The sequence below is a fragment of the Kryptolebias marmoratus genome, linkage group LG16, assembly GCF_001649575.2.
Source record: "Kryptolebias marmoratus isolate JLee-2015 linkage group LG16, ASM164957v2, whole genome shotgun sequence".
NCBI classification, from domain to species: Eukaryota; Metazoa; Chordata; class Actinopteri; order Cyprinodontiformes; family Rivulidae; genus Kryptolebias; species Kryptolebias marmoratus.
Genome location: NC_051445.1, coordinates 19,558,789 through 19,581,798, shown reverse-complemented (window position 1 = coordinate 19,581,798; position 23,010 = coordinate 19,558,789). Strand labels below are relative to the sequence as shown.

The 23,010-nt window shown below is 37.1% G+C and overlaps 1 protein-coding gene across 3 annotated transcripts in view; it reads left to right on the top strand.

Moving 5' to 3' along the window:
• Positions 1-23,010, top strand: part of LOC108232275 (CUB and sushi domain-containing protein 3) — a 291,392-nt gene that overhangs the window by 112,339 nt on the left and 156,043 nt on the right. For all 3 annotated transcript variants that reach the window (XM_017409915.3, XM_017409916.3, XM_017409917.3), the window contains exons 24-31: positions 792-983; positions 2,778-2,904; positions 3,767-3,969; positions 7,330-7,521; positions 8,726-8,864; positions 11,045-11,232; positions 11,583-11,777; positions 19,726-19,842. In XM_017409915.3, the coding sequence (XP_017265404.1) occupies positions 792-983; positions 2,778-2,904; positions 3,767-3,969; positions 7,330-7,521; positions 8,726-8,864; positions 11,045-11,232; positions 11,583-11,777; positions 19,726-19,842 (1,353 nt within the window). The remainder of the gene's footprint in view (positions 1-791; positions 984-2,777; positions 2,905-3,766; positions 3,970-7,329; positions 7,522-8,725; positions 8,865-11,044; positions 11,233-11,582; positions 11,778-19,725; positions 19,843-23,010) is intronic.

Genomic DNA, 23,010 nt, shown 5'->3' with positions numbered 1-23,010 from the left:
TTAGAATGAATGGCTCTTTTAAACTTTGAAAGGATTGACTGATGTATGAATCAAAAGAGGGCAACGAGAAGGTGGGATATGGCCTGCTTAAATCTTGTCTGAACATGCAATCTGATCATGTTTTCATGACTTTTTTACCCAAAGGCCTGAGGTAATTTTCTAAATGTGAGCATTAACTGCTGGGGATTTATATTGGGCATGACACTTGTAATACTACAGCGCTATAACACCTAGCACGGGCACAGACCTCGCTGTGAGAAGAGCCCATAAATCAGCGCTGCTAGGTTTATGTGCAGTCACTGTTGCTGCATAGCAGAACACTTATGTTTTGTACCTGGAAGAGAAGAGCCCATATAAAGGCCATGGTCGTGTTCAGACGAAAGAGTTATTGCATCGTTCTCTTGTTTGTGGCTGTTATTTAATGGGTTCTGTAATCCCAAAGTGATCCAATTGGTCGGGTTGTTTCTCAATTGTAGTAAACGTCCACACTCAATTGAACATTTAATTGTGAATGTCTAATTGTGCTCTCTGTCCAAAAGGAATCATTTACTGCCAAGTCATATAAAAAGACTGTAAGCCTTCATCTGTGCTCAACCGGAAATTAATTCTCGAAGCTCAATCAATACCTCTTTGCAATACAAATGGATGGAAATGTGGCACTGGCAAACAAAATAACTGCTTTTTAATGGACATCACTAAATGCTGTTTTGCAGTTCTTTGTTAATTTATGCTTGTGATATTTTTTTATGATTTATTTTTGTGTTTTTTCTTTTTTCATTTTATTTGTTCAGGTTTTGAACTATCTCACTGTGATGATCCAGGAGTACCGCAGTTTGGTTTCAAAATCAGCGACCAGGGTCACTTTGCTGGAAGTTCCATCACGTTCGGCTGCGAACAAGGTTACACTCTGCACGGGAGTGCCTTACTCAAGTGCATGACTGGGGAGAGAAGAGCATGGGACAACAACCTCCCGTCGTGTATTGGTAATCCTTTGTCTCTTTCTCTGTCTTCACCTGTCCCATTTCTCAAATATATCAGACCAAAATCTCCATCTCATTGTGTCTCATGGTCCACTACTCTCAATCTCTCTGCCACTGTTTGTCTTATTTTATTATTCAGAACAGGCGTGCTGTCAACAGTGCTCAGCTAGGTGTTAATCCAAAGAATTTATCCCAACATGATTTCCACTTAATTGCTTGGTGTTGAAAGAACACACACTGCTTGTCATTTTGTAAGAGAATATAAACAACAGTGATGCTTTATTGCTAATCATTGATCTTTCTTTGTGTTGCTGATGCAGAACTGACTGTGCAGAATCATTAGGACCCCCAGAGTGAAGAACTCTCAATTGCTATCGAGCTTTCAATGTGCTGCTTTGACTCTGCTTCAAACATAGACTGTGTGGTTTCAGTATTTTAATCCACATTTGATTAATCAGCATCTTTCTAGAAATAGGGGCCTAATTATTTGAGTATTCATATCCTATGGATACATGTACATGAAACGCAGCCATGCTGATACAAAGAGCCTGCAATGTTAAAGCTATTACCTGCACGCAGCGTGAGCCTAAAAGGTGTTGAGGAGCAGGATATGTTGCTGGGTGTCTGCCAGTGATGGATTAGGGTAAAAATAATTTACAAATTTCAAACGTGAGAGGAATTGCACTTTAAATGCCACCATTTTTACTGCCTGTTTTCAGTGAAGCATGCCTTTGGTTTGGCATTGTGTCCAGCCCAAAACAATGACCAATAAAGAACAAAAGACCTAAATTAGCTCATTAACTGCCTTTTTAAAAAGCATTGGATTTCTAAATGGTCAACATTTTTGTCCTTTTGTCTGTGTGCTGAATGTGAGAAGGAAATTTCTGCCATTTCTTGAAGGCCACATCCTCGCTCCCCTCAAGTACTTTCACAACTGCCCTCTGTTATGATACTGATTATAGCTCACAATTGTAGCAATCTAATGCAATTTTCCTATTAATTAAGTGCCCTCAAGTCTGTAATTTAGAAAGCAAGATGATAACCAGAAAAAGGACAACATACTGTAGGCTTGATGATGAGATATTCCTCAGGACATTGGCATTTTCCTATTTTAGCAGCGTTTATCTAGCAGCACAAGATCAAATGATCAATCGATTTACTGATAATATTTGAAATCATTAGGAGGCGTAATTAGAGACAAAACAAGGGAATAAGTCATTGCAATTAACTTTTTTACAGATGCAGTGAGATGCACACAGACTTGCCAGGACATACAGTATGTCTTTGTAACATGCTCAGTGATTAGAATGGTCATCCTCCAATGGGAGAGTTAGAGGTTCAATTCCTGGCAGTATGCAGTCACATGTTGAAGTGTCTCTTGGCCAGACACTGAACCCTTCATTGCCTCCAATGTGTTCTCAGTCAGTTTATGAATGTGGTCTAAAGCACTGATTAAACTCTATAGAATAATTAATTCAGGTTAGCTTTGTATACATGTAGTAGAGTGCTGTATGAATATGTGTGGATGGGGAAACAAGGGCATAGGTTGTGTTGTAAAGCGCTTGGAGTAGCCTGGTTGGCTATAAAGGGGCTATACAAGTAAAGTATATTTAGTATCTCACCGAGCTTAAACTTTTGGTGACTAGTTGGTGAACTGCATTTGTGAGGGAGTCTCCAAAATGTCTCGAAACGTTTGCAGTTGTTCTCAATTTCCTCGAGTGAGTCACAGAAGCTTGCAGTCTTGTTGCTTCAATTTTTAACATGTTAAAAAAATCTAATTTTTGTGTGTGCATACAGCGGAATGTGGTGGCAGTTTTAAGGGTCAGTCTACAGGCCGGATCCTATCTCCGGGATATCCTTTCCCCTACGATAATAACCTGAGGTGCACCTGGACTATTGAGGTCAACTCTGGTAACATTGTCAGGTAACTCTAGCCTCAGATTCATACATCCATAAATACATACAAAAATAAAGGTAAAGCAAGACAGTCAGTGACTATCTTTGGTAAAACTAAAAAGACTTTATGATTTATTTAAAAAAGCCTTTTATGTAGAATTGAACTGTAAATGGTTCTTATAAACTTAAAGATCAATTAACATGTTCACACCTCAAAGGATAAAAACATTCTAAAGTGTTTTCATGGGATGTTAAGTAACTAAAGACTGGACTTAATATACCATGTCATCAGGGAAAAATGGCCTGCGACAGCTCCATTACCAATGAATGGTAGAGGGACTTTGACAGCCCCCAGGGGAATGTTCCTGGGACATGAAAGGCCTTTTCTTTTTTCTTTCTGTTGCGAGCTCCATGTATTACTGTGAAACAGAACTCATTTTGGAGTAAAGGTCGAAGTAAACAGTCACCCTCACTGACACTCTTTGTCAGAAGAGCCGCTTCAGGCTATCTTTTGATGAGACTGCAGAGAAGACTCTAGTCCCGTACACCTATTTCTTAAATTTGGAAGAAATTTATGAGCGGTACCAAAACTTAACTGAATTACCCAAAAGCATAGAGACAGTGATTTATGGTAATTTTCTGTGTTGATCTCACTTTTCTTTGTAATTTCAGCACTCAAATGAACATTTATATCTTGCTGTGTTTTGACAACAAAATTGCTCAAGGGAAGGCAGACATTAATTTAACAAAACATAATTGAATAAACTGTAATAGCACGATTGATCTGATTGAATTTTAGTCCCTTATCATGCACAGGAGTAAATATTCCACCTAAATTTAGTGAAGTAAAACATACTGGGCCAACAATCTTTCATATTCCCCATTTTCAGTCTCCAGTTCCTTGCCTTCGACACCGAGGCGTCTCATGACATTCTGAAGGTGTGGGACGGGCCTCCTGAGAACGAGATGTCTTTGAAGGAGGTCAGTGGTTCGCTGCTGCCTGAGGGAATCCATTCCACCCTCAACGTCGTCACCATCCAGTTTGAGACGGACTTTTACATCACCAAGTCTGGTTTTGCCATTGACTTCTCCAGTAAGTATTCCTTTTTAAAGTTTGCTCTCTCTCTAAAAGATGAAAAATAATCATTATATTTAAATGTCAACACTGAAATATTTATCATTGGTGTTTTGTTTTTATTTGATCCTTATATCTTTAAAAGTAACAAAAGTGAAAGCTCTAAGTTTTTTAATTTATTTCTGCCTTTTTTCCTGATCAGATACAGCTGCAGTTTGTTTTGCTAACGATGAGTTTAAAAACTGAAGCACCTAGAAGAAAGTGTAAAATAAAACACTATGTATGCCAAGTAGAAGATATGTTTGGATATGCTTTTTGTTTTTTTAGCTTGCAGATGTAGATGCCTAATGTAAAAGTCAATTCTGAGGAATTCGGCGCCTCCAAATAGATTGAGTTTGCAGATCCTCACTCTCCTATTTGCCTAAGGCTGCTGGTTTTCAAAACTAAGAGGAGTTGTGCGGAAAGTAAATTATTCCATTGAGAATATGCTACAGTAAAAATATTTTTATGTGGTAGTGTAGACTTAACGTGTCAGTGCAAATGCAACACAAGAGAAGGGCTCAATAGTAATTCAGTTTCTGCAGGACATGCATTCTCTTTTCACTGACTCATCTTCTGCTTTTGATTCAAATAGGATATTTACTCCAGTCTTTATGATCATCATTATCTATTGTTCCACCAATATTCAATATCACTCATGCATTTTGAAATAACAATCAAAATATTTGCTCTATGTGTGGAAAGTGACCATCTTGTTTTTGTGTGTGTTTTTGATGTTTGTAAAATCATGTTTTTCTTTTCTAGTTCTAAATTTATGACTTCATGCTTGTTTATATTCGGCTCATCTTGGTATTGACAGTTGTTGAAGGTTTCATGCCCTGCCTTGTAGTTCCTCTATCTGTTTCCTGATAGATGAATAATGAAGTGAATTTAAATGACATAGTCTGCTATGACGAGCTGAACGTCAGAGTTCTCTGTGTCACAAAGGTAGCTCGACTTGAAATTGATTAGATGACCATGGTAACATATGCTGAACTAATCATCTGCTCAAAAGCAGTTTTAGTCCAGAGTTTCAAATTACTTGCTTTTTTTAAAAGTGCAGGATTTAGTTACTGATGAGATCCAAGATAGAAAAATTAGACTAAATATTAAAGGCCTAGCATTTCTTGAAGGAATGTGTTTCACTCGCCTTTTGTGGCAGAGTTATTAAAAAAAGAAAATTTGTGCTGCATTGGAGCCATTTTGGTCAAACCTTGTAAATGCTGTTATGCGTGACCCAATGTGATAGTGTGAGATCTCACCAGATGTGTGACGTTTCTTATCTACTACTACATCAAACATTAGCTCAATATCTGTAAATTTGACAAAGTTATATCCGTATTTGTGTTTGATTAAGATTGATTAGCTGTAGCGGCTATCTTAAGATGGTGTGACTGCAAAGTCAGTTGTAAATGCACAACCAATCATTACTTTCTGAGAGTTTCATAGACGGATGCATAGAAAGTCTTTGTCATTGCACATGTTCACCTACATAATGAAACTGAATTGCTACAACTGTAGGTGCAAAAGAAGTACATTCTCTGTAGAATAGATGTTTTAAGGGTACTAATAAACTTGTAGATTGGAGAACATATTCGGTGTTTGCCACCCACACTGATTTACTGTTGGACCATAGTGAGAAAATCAACTGTGAGGTGCGCGACAATTACAATTCATTAGGATTTCACAAGTATTAGAAAACAAATTGTTCTATACCTGTGTATCAGAATATTTAGTAATTATTTTCATTTTGTCAAAGTTTTGTCCGTGTTGATAAAGCTTTCCTGTACAAAGTTAAAAATTTAAAATGTTTCTGTGCAGATTTCACAACCTTAAGGAGTTATGGAACAGGGTTTTTTTTTGTAGTTTTCCCTATCTTAAATGTGTTAACAGTGTTTTTATTGGGTTGTTTTTTTATTATTTCTTTAAAACTTAACTCTGCTCCTCTTATGAAAGAAGTATCAGGATGATCAGTGTAGATGAAGCATCAAATAACCGTTTGTCTTTGAGTTGAGTTTGAGTTTTCTGATCCAGTTAATACAACAAAATCTCAAACATTTTGAACTTTGACAGCATGCTCTTCTGCTTTGTTTTTGCTTTGTGTTCTCCCCTCTCACCTGGTCCTAATTGGCTAATCACCACACCTGCTTTGTTTCTGGTCATCTACTACTTCAGTAAATATAAGGAACGTGAGGAAGGAACTAACTGATTTGTACCAATTCACAGATGCAAATGAACAAATGCAATTTCAGGATTAAAAAATATAGCTCTTGAACAGTTATTTTTCTGGTGCCATTCCTTCTGTGTAGCAGTATTTTTTTCAGTAGCGACACTTACTGTTTAGAAGTAGAACTGCATTACTTCCAGTTTAGACAGCAACAAGCACTCTTTAAAAAATGCTTAGCCTTGTTGGTGAAGTAGTTAAAGCACAGTGTTGTTTGTTTCACTCTGGTCATGTGCATTAACAAATGTTTCTTAAGAAAAATCTTAATATAGGGCAGTTTGTGTGCAAGCAGTCATTTTTTATTGGGTAGTAAATTCGTTTTAATAAATAACATAAGATCATTTATTTGTTTTATTGTATTGCGCTGTATGCTGATTGAAGACTGAATCGTTTTGTTTTAAAATGTGCTAAATAAATGAACTTGAATACATATTTTTGATGTATGAAACTGCTGGCAGTGTATAATTTTGGCCACAGACCAGAGCTGCCCAGTCCTCGTACGTACAGTACAGTTCAGGTCTTTGTCTCTTTCTAGTTTGTCTTAGATGTGCTGGGCATTCCCTTAGGTTAAGATTTGTCCTTTTTGTTTTCTGCCATGCTGTTTCGGATGTTGTGTTCACAGACTTCCTGCTTCACTTTGCTCCTGATTTTGTTTTGAACTGTTTGTTTTAACATTCACCTGCTTGCCTTGGTATCCGCTGCTACACAGAAGTCCGAAAGAGTCTGATCTAGAAATCAGGTCAAATGCAATTACCTTTAAATAACACATTTTGTTTTATTTTTTATTGCATTAATAAATTTTTGTTTTAAAAATGCTAACAACACAGAACATATTGTGTCAAAACAGAGTCTATAATGATGGGATATTTAAAGAAACCATCAGTTTTTCAGCATACCGCTCTCAATGCCTTGAGCTGCAGCACAGCTGTGGTCTGGCTGATATCAGTCAGTAATTTGCTCAGTGTTAGTTACATTTTCAACTTAACAGCTGTCTGCCATGAGATATAACACTGCGTGCATGTGTTCTCCCTTGGTTTCACTGATGTCCTGCCAGAGGATCCACATGCACATCTGCTGCGATGTGTGAGTCACGTGCATGTTTGCTTGCCCTTCAGGTTCACTTGCAACAGCCTGCAGAGATCCAGGTATCCCCATGAATGGCAGTCGCAACGGAGAGGGGCGGGAGCCCGGCGACTCCGTGACCTTCTCTTGTGATCCGGGTTACGAGTTGCAGGGAGAGAGCAAAATCACCTGCATCCAAGTGGAAAACAGATACTACTGGCAACCCAGCCCTCCAAGCTGCATCGGTGAGGAAGAGGGAGATAGGCTGACCTGGAGAGAGGGGGATGGATGTGTGGAGGTGATAGAGAGGGCCGAATGGATTGAAGGAGAGGGTAGGGAACTGTAAGGGATCAGAAAAAAATAACAAGAAATGGTGAGAGGAAGAGGGGCGAAGTGAGTTTTCTTACTGGCTGCAGCAGATATGGAGGCCTTTCTTACTGGTGGCTCTTCAGATTTGCTTGAGCTGTTGCCAGCTCGTATGTGGACAAATCTGCTTCTATTGCCAGTTAGACACTCAGGCCTAAAGACTCTATCATGTTGTCTTATTAGAGCTTAACAGCTAATTACTTAACAGTGCAATTAGAAGTAATTGCACTAAGTAGTTTCTAGGAAGTCTAGATGTTGTTCGGTTACTGTGGACTAGTCTGAGAAATAAATAAAAAATAAAAAATAAAAAAAACATGATGTAAATATAAGCTTTTTTAACTTACAAAAAAGCCAGTCACGACTATTTGACAAATGTCATTTAAAGCCATATGTGAGGCTTTTAATTTCCGCACATACTGTATTTCTTTTGATGTCCAGAAAAATTAAGTCAAATTAGCTTCAGTCACAATCACAAAAGCATAGGCATTTATTAATTGACAATTCAATATAATTTTAATTAGGTATGTGCTACATTCATATAGCCCAAAGGGATGAAGGAGTTTGTAGAGAAACAATTAAAATTGTTGAAAAAATTCAAACAGTAATGACTGTGATTTCTTCTGATAAGTAGATATTATTGTAGCTTGAGGATAAATAAAAAACTCTTGAAAGTTTACATCATAGTCACTGTGAATTCATATAGGTTAACTCGTTTTTCCAAATTTTATTTCATGTATTTTGTTTACATGCTGAGTACTTGTTTACTGACTGAATTGAACGCCTTCAGTCTAAAAGAAACTCCTCATGTTGCCATAATGCAGAGGTAAAATGGGTTAGCCTTCAGTGCCCTCAGTTTTTGTCTAATTTTACTGCAGCACCTGACAGCTGATGCTGAAACATGTCAGCTAAGGTTATGAATTTCAGTCACTTAGATTAAATGACCTGCGTGTGCTCATTCCTTTGCTGTTTTTAGCTGAATTGAGCTTAGTTAAAGCCTTTGCAGCAGGACTAGCATTCTTAAAGACTTTTTCTGATCATTGCATCTCTCATTCCTTTCCTTTTTCTTTTTTTTAATCTTTAAAGCTCCATGTGGTGGGAATGTCACTGGGTCTTCTGGATTCATCCTCTCTCCCAACTATCCGCACCCCTACCCTCACAGCAAAGACTGCGACTGGCTAATTACAGTTCACTCTGACTATGTCATTTCCCTGGCTTTCATCAGGTAAAGTAGCATTGTGATGGAAATAAAATATGATGATGTTTCTTTTAGAATTGTCATGCAGAATATGTCTGAATCCAGGTCAACCTGCCCTTTCCACTGATGCAGCTCCTCAGCTCTGACGAAGGCTGATGCCTTGTGTGACAATGTTTCTGATAAGCACTGTGACTGTGTAAAAGCTTTGACTTGTTATTTTATGGCATCATTTTGCCGCATTTGTAATAAGGAAAAAAGTCTCCAAATTTCATGGACGTTTAGACTTGACATTTTAATATCTAAATTTATGAAATTAAAAACTAGTATTCCTTGAAGCATTTTTTTCTTTACTTTTGACTTATTTGCCGTCAACCTAAAGGGGGTTCTGTAGCACCCACATCCCCACTAGTTCCCACAGTCTTAATGCCAGTAGTTGGTGATCATCAAGTTATTTTAAATTTCTTTTTCTCATTAGTATTTTTTTTTCATTTTTAGGTTTTTCACATTTACTATGTAAATTACATAAGGAAGATGAAAGTTAGCCTAATTTAAAGCTCTAATGTAGAAAACCTACAATAATAGAGTTCATAACTACCTTTTAAATTGGTGTAGAATTGTGTTAAAATAAAAACTTGTTTTTCATTAACTTTAACCATATACTTTTTTGCCATGTCACTACAGTAGCCCACAAGGGACAAACTAAACAACAGCAATCGACTCTTCCATCTGTTTTCTGTGCCCATTTAATCCTGTTCAGAGTTGTGGGGACGGGGGTCCATCTCCAGCAATCAGTCTGAGAGGCAGGGTACATCGTAGACAGGTCGCCAAATAACCACGCACACAAATAATGTTGTATTTTCACAACTGTGTTTTAGTTTCTGAATAAGAGGGAGATAAACTGTTAGATATTGTCCTTCTAAATCTCTCTAAATCCCACACAATAAATAGCTGAAGTAATAAAAAAAACAATTATTTAAAAAAGGAGTCTGTGTGAGTTTAGGTTTTTTGAAGTATTTGAGCAACATCCCAGATTAAAAAAAAAATCTTGATTGTTGGGGAAAAAAAGCATTTTTTCTTTCTAAATTCATGGTCTGGTAGCTTTACAGGATGGAGCTCTCTGTAAACCTGTGGTAAGTTTGTAACCTGCCTGAAAACAGAATAAACTCAGTTCTCAGCGGATGCTCAGCAGCTTGGTTTGTACCGTGGAATTGCCTGTTTTCTGCAGTGGAACCAGCTATAACATCATAGTATTGAGTAAAGTTGGCCATGTGTGTTATGCAGAGGGCCTGAGTTTGAGTCCAGGTGTGTTTGGAGATAGGGAAATGCTGAATTTCCTCTACAGACAACTAGAAGACCTTTAAAGCCACTTCTCTCAAATGTGGTGCAACAAGATTTCTGGCTGAATTGTGATATAAGTGCAGCTCATTTCTTGTGCTGAGTGATACCCAAACTATAAACCTTACATTATTAATTGTAAACTAAGCATGTAGCTCAAATACAAGGAGAAAAAAACTACAAAAAGAAACCCTTGGGGTAATTTTCACAGATTTCTTTCTATGTTAGCCTCTTGTTGTTTTAGTCATTTCATGAAAAAGCAGCAAGGGTGCATTCCTACAGCACTCCCACACACTTTTATTTTCATACTGAAGGAGAAAAGTATTCACCATTTTTTCCCCTTGAAGTTTGTCCTTCAAAACAAACATTTAATAAAGTTACCACAATGCTGCTTTCTCTCCAGGGATTGCCAAATGAAAGAATGGTGATATGATTTTAAATTGAAGCTGCCTTGATCTAACTCAAATGCAATTATCTCCAAGCTATTTACATTTTTGTCATAAACCATGCTCATTATTTTGAAAACAAATGCTCTTCTCCCTCTCTGTGCCGCGTGTGATTTGATATACAGTGCTACAATATGAAACGATCTTTTCACGCCGCATTGCCATCGCCGTCCTGGAAGATTTTTGTGCCACCGCAGTGTCACAACAGTTTAATCTCCTCTCACCTCTTGGGGGAAGAGATCTTTTTTTATCTCTTTGTCTGAAGACGCAAAACAAATCGCTTGGCATGACTCACTTTTTGCACACGCTCGTCTTGAAAACCTAATGCATTCTAAAACTCTCATTGCGACTGTACAATCTGGTGGTTAAGGTTTGGCAAAAAAAAAAAATCTGTTCTCTCTTATTTGTTTCCTTCATTTGTCGCAGCTTCAGCATCGAGCCCAACTATGATTTCTTGTACATCTACGACGGACCCGACAGCAGTGCCCATCTGATTGGCAGTTTCCAAGATAGTAAACTTCCAGAGAAGATTGAGAGCACTTCAAACTTCATGTACTTGGCATTTCGTAGCGATGGCTCTGTGAGCTACACTGGCTTTCATTTGGAATACAAAGGTACTTTAATTGCCTGTGCAAAGTGGGAATCTGTGTATGTTTTTACTGAGTATGCCCATGTGTTAGAGCAGGGGATTTACTGTGGTGAATTATAAATGAATGAATTAGAAATGAAGAGTTTGAAATATGATGCTGTACACGGCTAAGTTATCTAGCCTTGAATCCATCCCTCTTTCGTTTTAAGCATGTTTACCAAATGAATGAGGTTTAATTTACAGTTTTAATAAATGAGGCCAATCCTTGCATTCTGAATAACGGGATGTATTTATTCTAATTTATGCCTGAGCTGGAGCCCTTCTCATGTTAGACAGTTGTTTCTGTTGTAAAAGCTTTGTTTTTGTGATTGGCAGCAAAACTGCGGGAGGCCTGTTTTGATCCCGGGAACGTAATGAACGGCACTAGAATGGGTACAGACTACAAGCTGGGATCTATGGTGACATTTCATTGCGAGGCGGGCTACCTGCTGCAGGGCCACTCTACCCTGACATGTGTCATGGGCAACAGCAAGAGACCAGAATGGGACCGAGCCAAACCCAGCTGTCAAGGTAAGAGACAACGTTTCAGGAACAACAAAAGACTTTTGTTGTGCAGCAAAGAATGGCACCCCAGTTGTTCGCCAAATATTTTACAGTATCTAATACCAAAATAAATGAACATTTGGTGGATCTACAAACTTGGATAAAATGTGGACTATAGCAGGGATACAGCTGGCAATTTTTAACAGGATCTTTACAACCCCTCCAGCAAATTCTGAGTCTGCTCTAGACTATAATGCATATTTCACTGTAGATGGTCAATCCACATGTCCATTTTACTCTCCATATTCTCAGCACTTGTGAAAAAGATTTTGAATTACATTAACTCCCTTACTTAGGGCTGCATATTACCCCAAACCTGGAGAGGATAACCTCTGTTGTCTGGCAGAGAATCATGGCTTCAGACTTGAAGGTTCTGACTCTAATCCTATGCCTTTTCCCATATTCTGAGGCCTATACTACAAAGCAGGCTCAACAAATCCAGAGTTTCTTTAATAAATCCATCTTAACTCACCCCGACAATGAAGATTGTGCTTTGTGGTACTACAAAGCCGGTTATCAACTCTGTAAGTCAGCTTAGGATTTCTGAGTCTCAATATGTGAATGTTCGTGTAAAACAAGCAGAGCTGCGTCTGAGGATCAATCACAATCACGAAGCTCAAAAGAGAGCTGACAAAAAAGAAAGATCATTAAAGGACAAGTAACGCTACTGGTTGCATGATGTTTGTAATTGAATTAATGTGCTGCAGGTGCTGCCTTTTCCTGAAACATGAGAGAAAGTTTTACCCTTATTCTGTCAAATGAGTTTCACCCTTTTTCTTCTAAACAGCCTATTTTTACACTTAATGAGAAACAAAGCTTAAAACAAATCAGTTTAATGAGAGGGCTTGTTGTAGGCAAGTTTGTTTGTTGTCAACAAATGTAAGTTAACCAATACATTTAATTGGGTTTATAACATTTTATAAGACTAATGTAAAAATCAACATGAACATAAAGACACACTATGATTCAAATAAGTGAGATGTGCTCTGTGTTCATACACTGATTTTCTTTCCTTTTTCTTTTTGAATGACTTACAAAGGAATCTTTAATGTGTCATAGGTAGTAAAATTAATAACACTTCCTAATTTAAAACCAGCTAACAAAAACAAATTTTAAAATGATCAGCTTCTGTTGTTGGCAATGTAAGAATTGGATATTTCTCAAACAGACATTTCTTAGTGTATGTTAAAGCCAAAAGGGAAAAAAACAAAAACAAGATGTGTCCCATTGTTTTGCCCCTGTGTTGTTTTTTTTCTTAATTTTTTAAAAGCATTGATTGGTTAAGTGAAAGCCCACTGACATGTTTGATCTCTGATCCAGCACAAGTTACCATGGTGACAGAACCAGGTTCTTGACAATAAAAATCCTAAACTAAAGTTACCTCAACAAGCCACTAATCAGGGCCTCGGTCTAGTTTTTGTCTGGAGAATCTAGCAGAACCATATCATGTACATTCTGTTGCACAAGTTTGCACAATAGTCAGAGCGTTTCCACTTAAAAAGAATTCATTTAAAAGTTTCTTAGAGCGTTGCAGTATCACAATCTTACAGAAGAAGAAAAGGGAGAAATAATTCAAAGAACATCCAGGCACTACCCTGCACCCCTCCACCCAGTAGAATCGCACCATTTATAATATTTGAAGTGTTGTATCTGCTAAGGTTAAATTAGAATGTAGCTCTCATTTTCAGCACTGCTGAATGGGATCGCACACGTTCACACCTGGGAGCAATTCATTACTTTTACAGTTGGCACCTGCATAACTTCACTGATCAGCCCTGAAGATAAGTGTAATACTAAAGAGATCATCAGCATCTTCTTTCACTTTGAAACTAAAACTGAGCTGGAGACCCAGCTGTGCCAAAAGTACTGTCCTCAGATAATGTATGTTTATCTTTATGTTCCTTAGTTTTGTACCAACAAGCTGAAGTAGGTGATATTTTTCACGCAATAATTGAAAACAACATGAAGCTCATTCTAAAAAGTTCATAACTACCAACTGCATTTTTATTCTCAAACAGTATCATCAGCAGTAACATTTTAAAGAAACAGTCATCATTTTATTAACTTACAAGTCTTATTATTAGGACTTAAGACTTTTATTAACTCACAAGTGAAAAGCATACCAACAAAATAGTTGATTCTTTCAACATATTATAACAAGCAAACGTCTACTTATGAAGACAATATCCATAAAAATGATTAAGCAATAAAACATTATAATCTTTTTAATTATTTCAATAAAAACTAAAACACTGATTGTAAAACTAAATATATTTTAAAACATCTTTTCTCAGTAATCAGTGGCAAATCACTCCCCTACAGACCAAACATTTGGAGTTTTATTGCTTTTTATTTGTAACTCTCCTTTTGGATTCCTGCCCATCATTTTTCTGCATAAGACCTTGAAGTTGGAAGGATTCCTTGTGACCACTCAGTTGATTTTATAAATTATTTTTAACACTGAGTGAGTTTTTATTTTTTTTTTTTGGAACACATGGATCAGCAAAACGTAGTATTTTATTTTGAATTGTTTCTTCTGGCACTTTATTAGCAGACTGTTGCAAACACACAGTGAGCTCTCTTGTTTTATTCATGCCATTATTGAATTGCCAAAAATAACAGTTTGACACACAAAATGTTATATTTCTGCCAAAAAGTGATTCACAAAGCACTAACTTCAAAAATGTGATAAATAAACAATAAATTAACTATTACACCTACATGTTTTTTTTTGTTTGTTTGTTTGTTTTTTCAAATTTCAAACAGGTTTTTCAAATTTTGGTTGAGACACAATGCAAAACCTGTTAACATAAGTTTAATTTTAGTAATAGATTAGTGTTAAATGGTTTGAGTAATACAGCAACAAAAACATTTGTCTGAAAACAGTTGATGACAAAGACTGGACTGAAAATGACTGAAACAACAGTCAGTGTTTAAAGGTAAAATTTTAAAAAGCTACTTCTCAAGGTACTGTTTTCCAACTGTATTGTGACACATTGTGGCAATACCTCATTCGGAAGTTGTTCCTATTATGAACAAATCTACGGATTTATTAATAAAACATAAATTTAGTTTAAACAGAAAATTGTCCATGGCATGATTTATTCTGCATTTCATTGTTTTTTTGAGACTATTGAAGGCTTGTTATTCAAGTATTTTCTTTTCAAAAATGACAGTAGAGCAAAACTACACATTTCCAATAAACATAGAGAAAAACTAGGCCTGTTGTAATAATTTGTTTTGAACAGAACATAATTATTGGGTGCAGACCAAAGGCAGCTTTTCAGTAGAAGAGAAACTGTGAACCAATGAAAATCATCAAATGTTTTTTTTCAGAGCCAGAACAGGTTTCAGCTCTTGATACAGTTGTGAACTCTGCATCATGTCAGAGTGCTTGAGGATGATGTGAGTCTTGTAGGTTCAAAAATTAAATCTGTACCTCAGATAGACCTTTCTGTTTACCTCATTAGCCAATACTAAAAGAAATGGCAGAAAATAAAGAACAGGCAGGTTATGCACAGGTCAGTTCAAAGCCCACGTGTGAATCACGTAGTTGTCAGGAGGTTTTCACACGGGGAGTAACGATCGAGAAATCCTCAAATATTTTGCAAATAAAAGAACTTTGCATGCAGGAGTGGTTACATTTTCAGCAGGATGATGACAGACTGATGATAGATATTTTTAAAAATGAGGTTATAGATGTGTCAATGGTGTACTTAAAATAAAGAAGTATTTCCACCCCCCCCCATGGAACACTAACAGAGTTATAAGTATATATTCAAATCAACATGAGGTACAGTTAGATGTAGTTCTGAAGTTTTTTAGCTTGTCAAGTTCAGTAAAGTTCTTTGTTTTGTTGGATCGATCCAAAATAAAAATTCTGTATGCAGTCTTTAACAGAGGGCTGGGAAACCTTTTGTCTCTTGGCGGCAATTTACAAATTGAGTGTGGCCCTTAGAGAATTTAAACCCAAATAATGTGATAGTAAAAATAAATAACTATTAGTTCTTGCTTTTTTTTTTTTTTTTTTTTTACATTTAATGCCTTTCAAAACACCAAAGAATATAATAACAATAACCTCCAAATTTATTATTATTATTATACGATTACTTTCAGTTTCATATATTTATTTGGACACAAGAAGAACATCTTTTTCTTTTGAATATGAACAGGTCAGATGTAGTATTTTGAAAGCTATGTTAATGCAGTCAGGCTGCAGCAGGAATGATTCATTCTGTCAACTCTTCCTCTGCATCAGGCTTCAGCTTCTTGGCTATTAATTTACTCACCATAATGTTGTCTCTGTCGCTCTGCAGTCTTGTAAATGCTGATTGCTCTCCATCCAAACTCAGACGAAGCGCTGTAACTTTATCTGTCCACATCTGTCCTTTCAGCTCCTCCAGTTTAACATGCCTCATCACCTCCAGCGCCTCGTCTCAATCTAAACACACCGGCTTGCTTTTCACTTCCATGACAAAATAATCGCTCGTCTATTTCTCCTGAAAATAACAGAAATCGGAACCCACTTTTCTTTCTTTCTTTTTTTTTCTCAGTCAACATGATCCACACCTGTCAGTCGCCCTATCTTTTCTCTTGCTGACACTTGAGCAATCACTTTGCATTCACTGACCATGATCCTGGCTCAGATATATTTGCGTTACTGTCAGTTCTATCACAGAAATGCCGTTGGTTGTAGATATTTATCCTTCAGTTTTAAAATTATTTTGTTTTTAGCTAATTGTTGCAGCTCAACATCAAATGATGCACCTAGTCTTATAGTACTATGAAGAAACTTTTTTTATATCTGGGTTTTGTTTTGTTTTCAGCATAAATGTGTAGTAGGAGAAACATGGATAACAAATAATTTTAGCGATAAATTTTTCACCTTTTTTTCCCAACTCTTGTGAACATAAGTGTCCATTTTATGATTGAATGTTGGTTGAATGTCGCTGTAACCCTGGGGTTTAATAAGGCTGTTGTCTGTCTGCTCTTATTAACATTTTACCAATTGCATTTAACAAAATAGATTCATGTTATTGTGCTGTAATACTTCCACTCTCTATGAAAATGAAGTGGATTTAAAAGGTGGCTCAATTATTTTTTAATATAACCAGTCGAAAAGTGTCAGAACACTGGAACACCTTTAGTCGCAGTTGGCGCTCTATTTCAAGTTCTTTGGACTTTGAAGATGATCTGAGCTTTCTTGAAAGGAAACCCCAACACTTTCATCTAAAAATCAAAGTTAATATAACATGTGTAAACTGAATTATTAACTCATCTGTTCCTGGGCAGTTATGCTGCTTTTACCCATCAATCCTCAGCAGTTCTCAAAGTGAGCAGTCTTAAATTATGTCCACTTCTTCTTTCACTGCACTCTGTCAGATGAGAACCAGTCCATCTTAAAAGCCCCTCCCTTTCTTCATGCTGCTCTCACCTTCTGCAGATGCAAAGCATTATTTCCCAGGAGCAGTAGCCTCAAATTCCCATTCTGCGTCCTGTCTGTTTGACAGCGTAGCTTGAAATGCTGTCCCTATTTGCCACTGTTACATACGTTTAATTACATGCCTTCTGCTTCTCTAAAAATCAAATGTGGAAAAGTGCTGATAAATCTGTTTTTGCATCAACACCTTTGGTTTCCTCTCATGTGAAGCAGCAGTGGAATGTGCATTGTGTTGAGGTCGAGGAGGTCCAGAGCAGCTGGTGACAGCCCTCCTTTGACAAATGAGTGTGTGTTTGTTTACTGTTGAGGGTCCCTTACCTGATGGCTCTGCCCGTGAGGTCTGAGATAACTGCGTAAGGGGGACTCTTGGCAAATTAGGTGGATCATTAAGAGCTTAAGATAAGATTCTGAAATGCAATAGAAAAACAGGACGGACTTCGGCCTATTTTAATAAACCAATTTGCCAAGTGAATATATGCCAACAGGAGTAGGTAAGTAAAAGTTTAGCAGACAATAGCAAGCAAGGGTATATTGTTTGAAGCCACTATGTTGATTTCTTCCCCCGTGGAACAGATCTTTAGAGCCTACACTGGCTCTAGTACCACAAACTACTGCAAATTTACATGAATGGATGTTTTTTTTTAAATGTCAGAATACAGAATCCTACCACTTAAGTGCTATAAATAACTAGTGATTACCTTACAATGATATCATACCTGTTGTGATGCCAGTGAACACACAGTGGAAATTAAACTGAATCATTACACACCAGATATCTTTTAATGAGGAGATAAAAGCACAAGAAAAAACAAAACGCGTAGTAAAGCTCTGGAGTTGTTGCAGGTTTTTTTTAATCAGCCCCAGCTCAGATCAGCAACAATAGGAACACAACACCTGGATTTGCATGCAAACCTATAATGAAGGTGTTGCACTTGGAGCAACAAGAAGGAGCAAAACGAGCTTTATTTTACAGAAGTTCTCATTTTCAGACCATAATGTTTCACATACAGTGGTAGTGTCCAACCCTGGTCCTTTAAGGCCACCATCCTACATGTTTTAGTTGTTTTTCTGCTCCAACACACCTGTTTCAATTGTTGAATTACTGCTTCGACATGGCATTGAGTTCTACTAGTTCCATTAATGACCCATTTATTTAAACTTGGTATATTGAGACAGAGACACATACAAAACATTTAGGACAGTGGTCCCCGAGGAACAGAATTGGACATCCCTGGCATAAATGCTTTGAACAGCAGCAACAAACAAAGAGAGGAAAAAAGGCAGTCGATAGTTTACTCTTTGTCCGTCTGAGTCAGGTCATATCTGTTTTCTCTGATGGATAATAAAAAATATTAGATCAAGAAAATATGATCATTGAATGTTTTGGTTACTCAGTTTGCTGGAGACTGAGCAATCCCTTAATGATATCAAAGCTTACAGGCTCTTTTCTTTGGCGGTAGTAGTAGCTATAGGATGTAACTTGAGTTCTTTGTATGCTGTAGCCCTCCACATAATAAGCATAACTCCACATAATAAGCATAAATTTTCTACTCCTGCTAAAAGGAAACAATTTTTTTCAATTTTCTCAATTAGATAATCTTTTGCACCAATGAGGAATGATCCTATACATCTAGCAAACATTTTTTTATAAATATGTATAAGTTTCTCCCAATCTTGTTTCAAATTCTAAACCAAAAGCCACTTTAGATTCTAAGTCTGGCTGGTTAACTTTAAGTATTTTGAGCCTTTAACTCCTGCATCATGCTTTATCTTATTGTTTCTGTCATAATGCAAACCTTTACCTCAATCTAAAAAACTGTGCTCTCTAAAAGAGTTTTTAATCATGATAGCTTCCTGTTCCTGTGGTAGAAAAAAAAAAAAAAAATAAACAGCATGATGTTGGGTAGGTAAGGCAATCATGAAACGATCCCCGGTGTCTGGTTTCCTACACGCTCACAGTTGGGGAATTGTGATCGTATAATAACTGGAAACTTTCTATGTACTTCTTTTGCACATTGATAGCAAACTTATTTTGACTGAAAAGGTCAATCCAAACCTCGTAAAACATGCTGCCAAATTTAACGGGCTGATTAAAGTCAGGATGTGAAGGCTTTCTGATTGAGTGTTTTTACACAATATAAAGGAGAAAAAATTATTTTCCTGAGGAATAGTCCCTGTCTTCTGTTTGATTTTATTCCAGTGTCTCATTACAACCTCTCAAAAAAATGTCCCTAAAGTGTCTCTTAAAAGTTAAACTATTTCTTTTATTATGTCCTGACTTATATTTGTCAGAAGCTTAAAGTTCAAAAGATTTTCCTTTTACCCCATTCTGTGATGTGAACTACTTATCCTGCATTTGTGCTGGTTAAAATGGATATGCTGATTATATTTTATTTCCCCACCCCAGTGTTAAAACATTGTTGTTTGACATTTGTTAACCTTGCTTCTTTGTTGCTTGCTTTCCTGTCCCTGTAGCTCCCTGCGGAGGTCACTTTACTGGTTCAGAGGGAACTGTTTTGTCCCCAAACTACCCACATAATTACACCAGAGGTCAGAGCTGCGTCTATGACATCTTTGTCCCTGGAGACTTTGGTAAGCATTTTAAATTTTATTTTGTTGGAGTTTCAGAAAAGGGGGGAAATAAATAAATAAATAAATCTCTTGTTGGCAGTCACGTGTGTTATAGTTTTTAAAATATATATTTACTTAAAGCAAGCCTAATAAGCTAATGGAGGTAATTTCTTTTGTTTTCTAGGGTTTAGTTAATGTGGAGAGAACATAGTTTGAGATGAAATGGAAATTTGTCAGATCTGGTCAAAGGTCACAGAAAATTTCCAGAGAAAACACTCAGACTCTTTATATTCAGTTCTCAGAAGAGCTTAATTTGTTTTTCAGGCATTTTAGTGTTTTGCGCATTTTAACTTTGTCTGATGCTTACTGTGAGTGACATTCAAGTTAAATATTTTTAATTTGCTGGAGTAGTCATTTATAATTGAATTTGGTTTGAATCGAGCTAATGATTGCACAAAACAAACATCTGAAAGACATCTGAGTGTCTCTCATAACATCTCAGTTAAATGCATTTGCATCACATTACATTGCATTATATTGATTGTAATGTAAATAAATGTAACATATTGAATAAACACGTTAGCAGTTAGTTGATTTAAAAGCCCAAGTTCTGCTTGTTACTGTAATGTACAAGTAGAGTCACACCATGAAGAATGACTGTTTAGCTTCATTAATCTGTGTGAAAGCAGAATAGGATCCTGGCAAACAAAAATTAATTGTGTGGGCATGAAAATTAGCTTTTCTTTTTTAACAGTAGCAGGCCTTTGTTTTAATAACAGTGAAGGGTTGGAGCAAGCAAATTCAGTCACTCGGTTTATTCAAACATGTCTTCATATATAAAATTCAGCAAAGATCTCAGGAAGACCTTGACATGTTTCTGCTCAATATTCCATGATATTCATATTGTGGACAGCTGTTTTTATTCTCTAAAGCCCCGTCCTTGTGAAGCGCACATTGCTCCCTTGTGTGATGATCCACTCTGACTGTTTACATCTTCTGTTGCCTTCTCCTGCTGCTCATGGTATCCAGGAACCCACAGGTCTTCTTTAATAAATAATGCATACAAATGCTTTCTTGGCTTAAACTGCCAGCAAAAGCCTAATGGAGCGTAGAAGTCTCCAAGCAACATTCCCACCAGGGCCTATAAATTTATTCTGGAACTTAGACACTCTGGCTATTGGAGATGTGCAAGACTACTGTGGTGTGGCTTGATTGAAATGTGCTCCAAAAGGTGGTCTGACATTTCCGCTGGGATTTTCAGCACGACTAGAATGAAGTAAAAATGTTTCAATGGAAAACTTGAGCCATGATGTCTCAAGTTTTGATAGTATGTTACCAGCAATGTACAGATGTGGTTACATTTGTTTGTACCCTTACAGCTTGTTGAAACAGTGTTTCCTTTCTCTTAAAAAGTGATTTAGTTAAAACCAATTGTCTAATAAATATCTGCACGCCTTTTGTGTGTGAAAGAATAAATAAAAACACGTGAAAAGAAATGATTTGTTTATTTTACAAAGACCATTTCACATTAGTATGGACTAATTTAATGATTCCCCTAAAGAGACTGTTAATTCTTGTATTATAGTCATGTTTCAGAAGAAGTGTTTAACCTTAATTAGTATCATAGGTGCCTTCAAGCTTTTCATCAGACATTCAGCCTATTTAAAAGGAACAAACATCCACTGAGTAGTTTAGCATACTTGTATCCACCAAACTGAACATCGAGCAGAGAAAGCAAGGGCCAAAGCTGTCTGAGGAGCACAAAATGAAGAATATTTCATATTTATTTCATATTTCTGTGACCACAATTGCTTCTGTAGCCGCCTTTCCAGGTGTGGGTGCAAGAATAAATACAACCCCAGGTGTATCAGATGGCACGGATGGGAGAAAAAGAGCCAAGGAAACCATCTGAAACCATTCAAACTGAACTCCCAGGGTCAAAGTACATTACTTTCTAATCGCACCATACATACCATTTTGAATCAAAATAGGCTCTATGGAAAAAGTTCCAGGAGAGCTCCATGATTAACAGAAAAAGACTAAAAAGCCAAACTGAAGTTTGACAAAATGAATGTTGACAAAACCCAAAGTTTCTGTGAGACATTTCTGGGACTGATGAGACAAAACTGAAGCTTTTCAGTTCAGTCATTTCAGTTGTGTTTTTTTTATTGTAGAAGGGTACCAACAAACATGTCTGTAAATATAATGGCCAAAGACGATAATAGTTTTACCTTTGTCTGTGCATGTGTTCATGTTTATTGGTCTGTGGCATTAGCAAATACTTTATGAACCAATAGACAAATTTTATTGAAACATCTCCAACTGAAAGACCTTTAGAGTCAACTTGATTAAAGTTGGCTGTCAACTGACACAAAAATAGCTTTAACTCAATCAGTTTTACAGATAAAAAGTTGGTGTGGTTGTAGCAGTCATTCCCAACACATACTTTAAGCGCTGAGTCATTCAAATCAGGTGTGTCAAAGCAGATAAACAACTAAAACATGCAGGATCGTGGCTCTCCAGGACAGGATTGGACACCACTTCATTAACTGTTGGCATCATCCTGGTTTGCTACCAAAATATCTCACTAAACACTAGATGGATTTTAACAAAACATTTAGAAAGGAATTGCTGGATGTAAATCTACAACTCATTAACTTTTGGAGTCGGTTTAATTTAGGATGGCTGCCAAGCAGGGGTAGAAAATTAGCACCCGCCACCGGCCAAATGCGGGTAAATATTTGAAGTGGAGGGTGAATTTGATCAACACACACGCCACTGTGGCGGGTTGGCAATTTGAACAGAAAGTGTTATTTGTCCTCTTGAGATATAGGGGGCAGTAATGTGCTAGAGTTGCTGCTGTTACGTCGAGCCGCGTTCCCCCATCAGATACGGTTCCCCCTGCGTCTCCGTGCCGTGTACGCGGCAAAAAGCGCGCGTTCATGTTCAACGCTCGTAACCGCCGCGCTGTGCTCGCGCTGCAAGGGGACTACGGAGACCGTGAAAGGTCAAACAACTTGTTTTGGCGAAGTTAACCCACTGTTTTGCTAGCGTGATAGACAGACAGACAGACTCTGTTATGGACAGTATAGACAATGTGTGGACAGAAACAATTAATAATTAAAATAAATAATGACTTATCTATTAACAGAATTGTTTAGAGGGGCAAATATTTCTCATTAAAAAAAA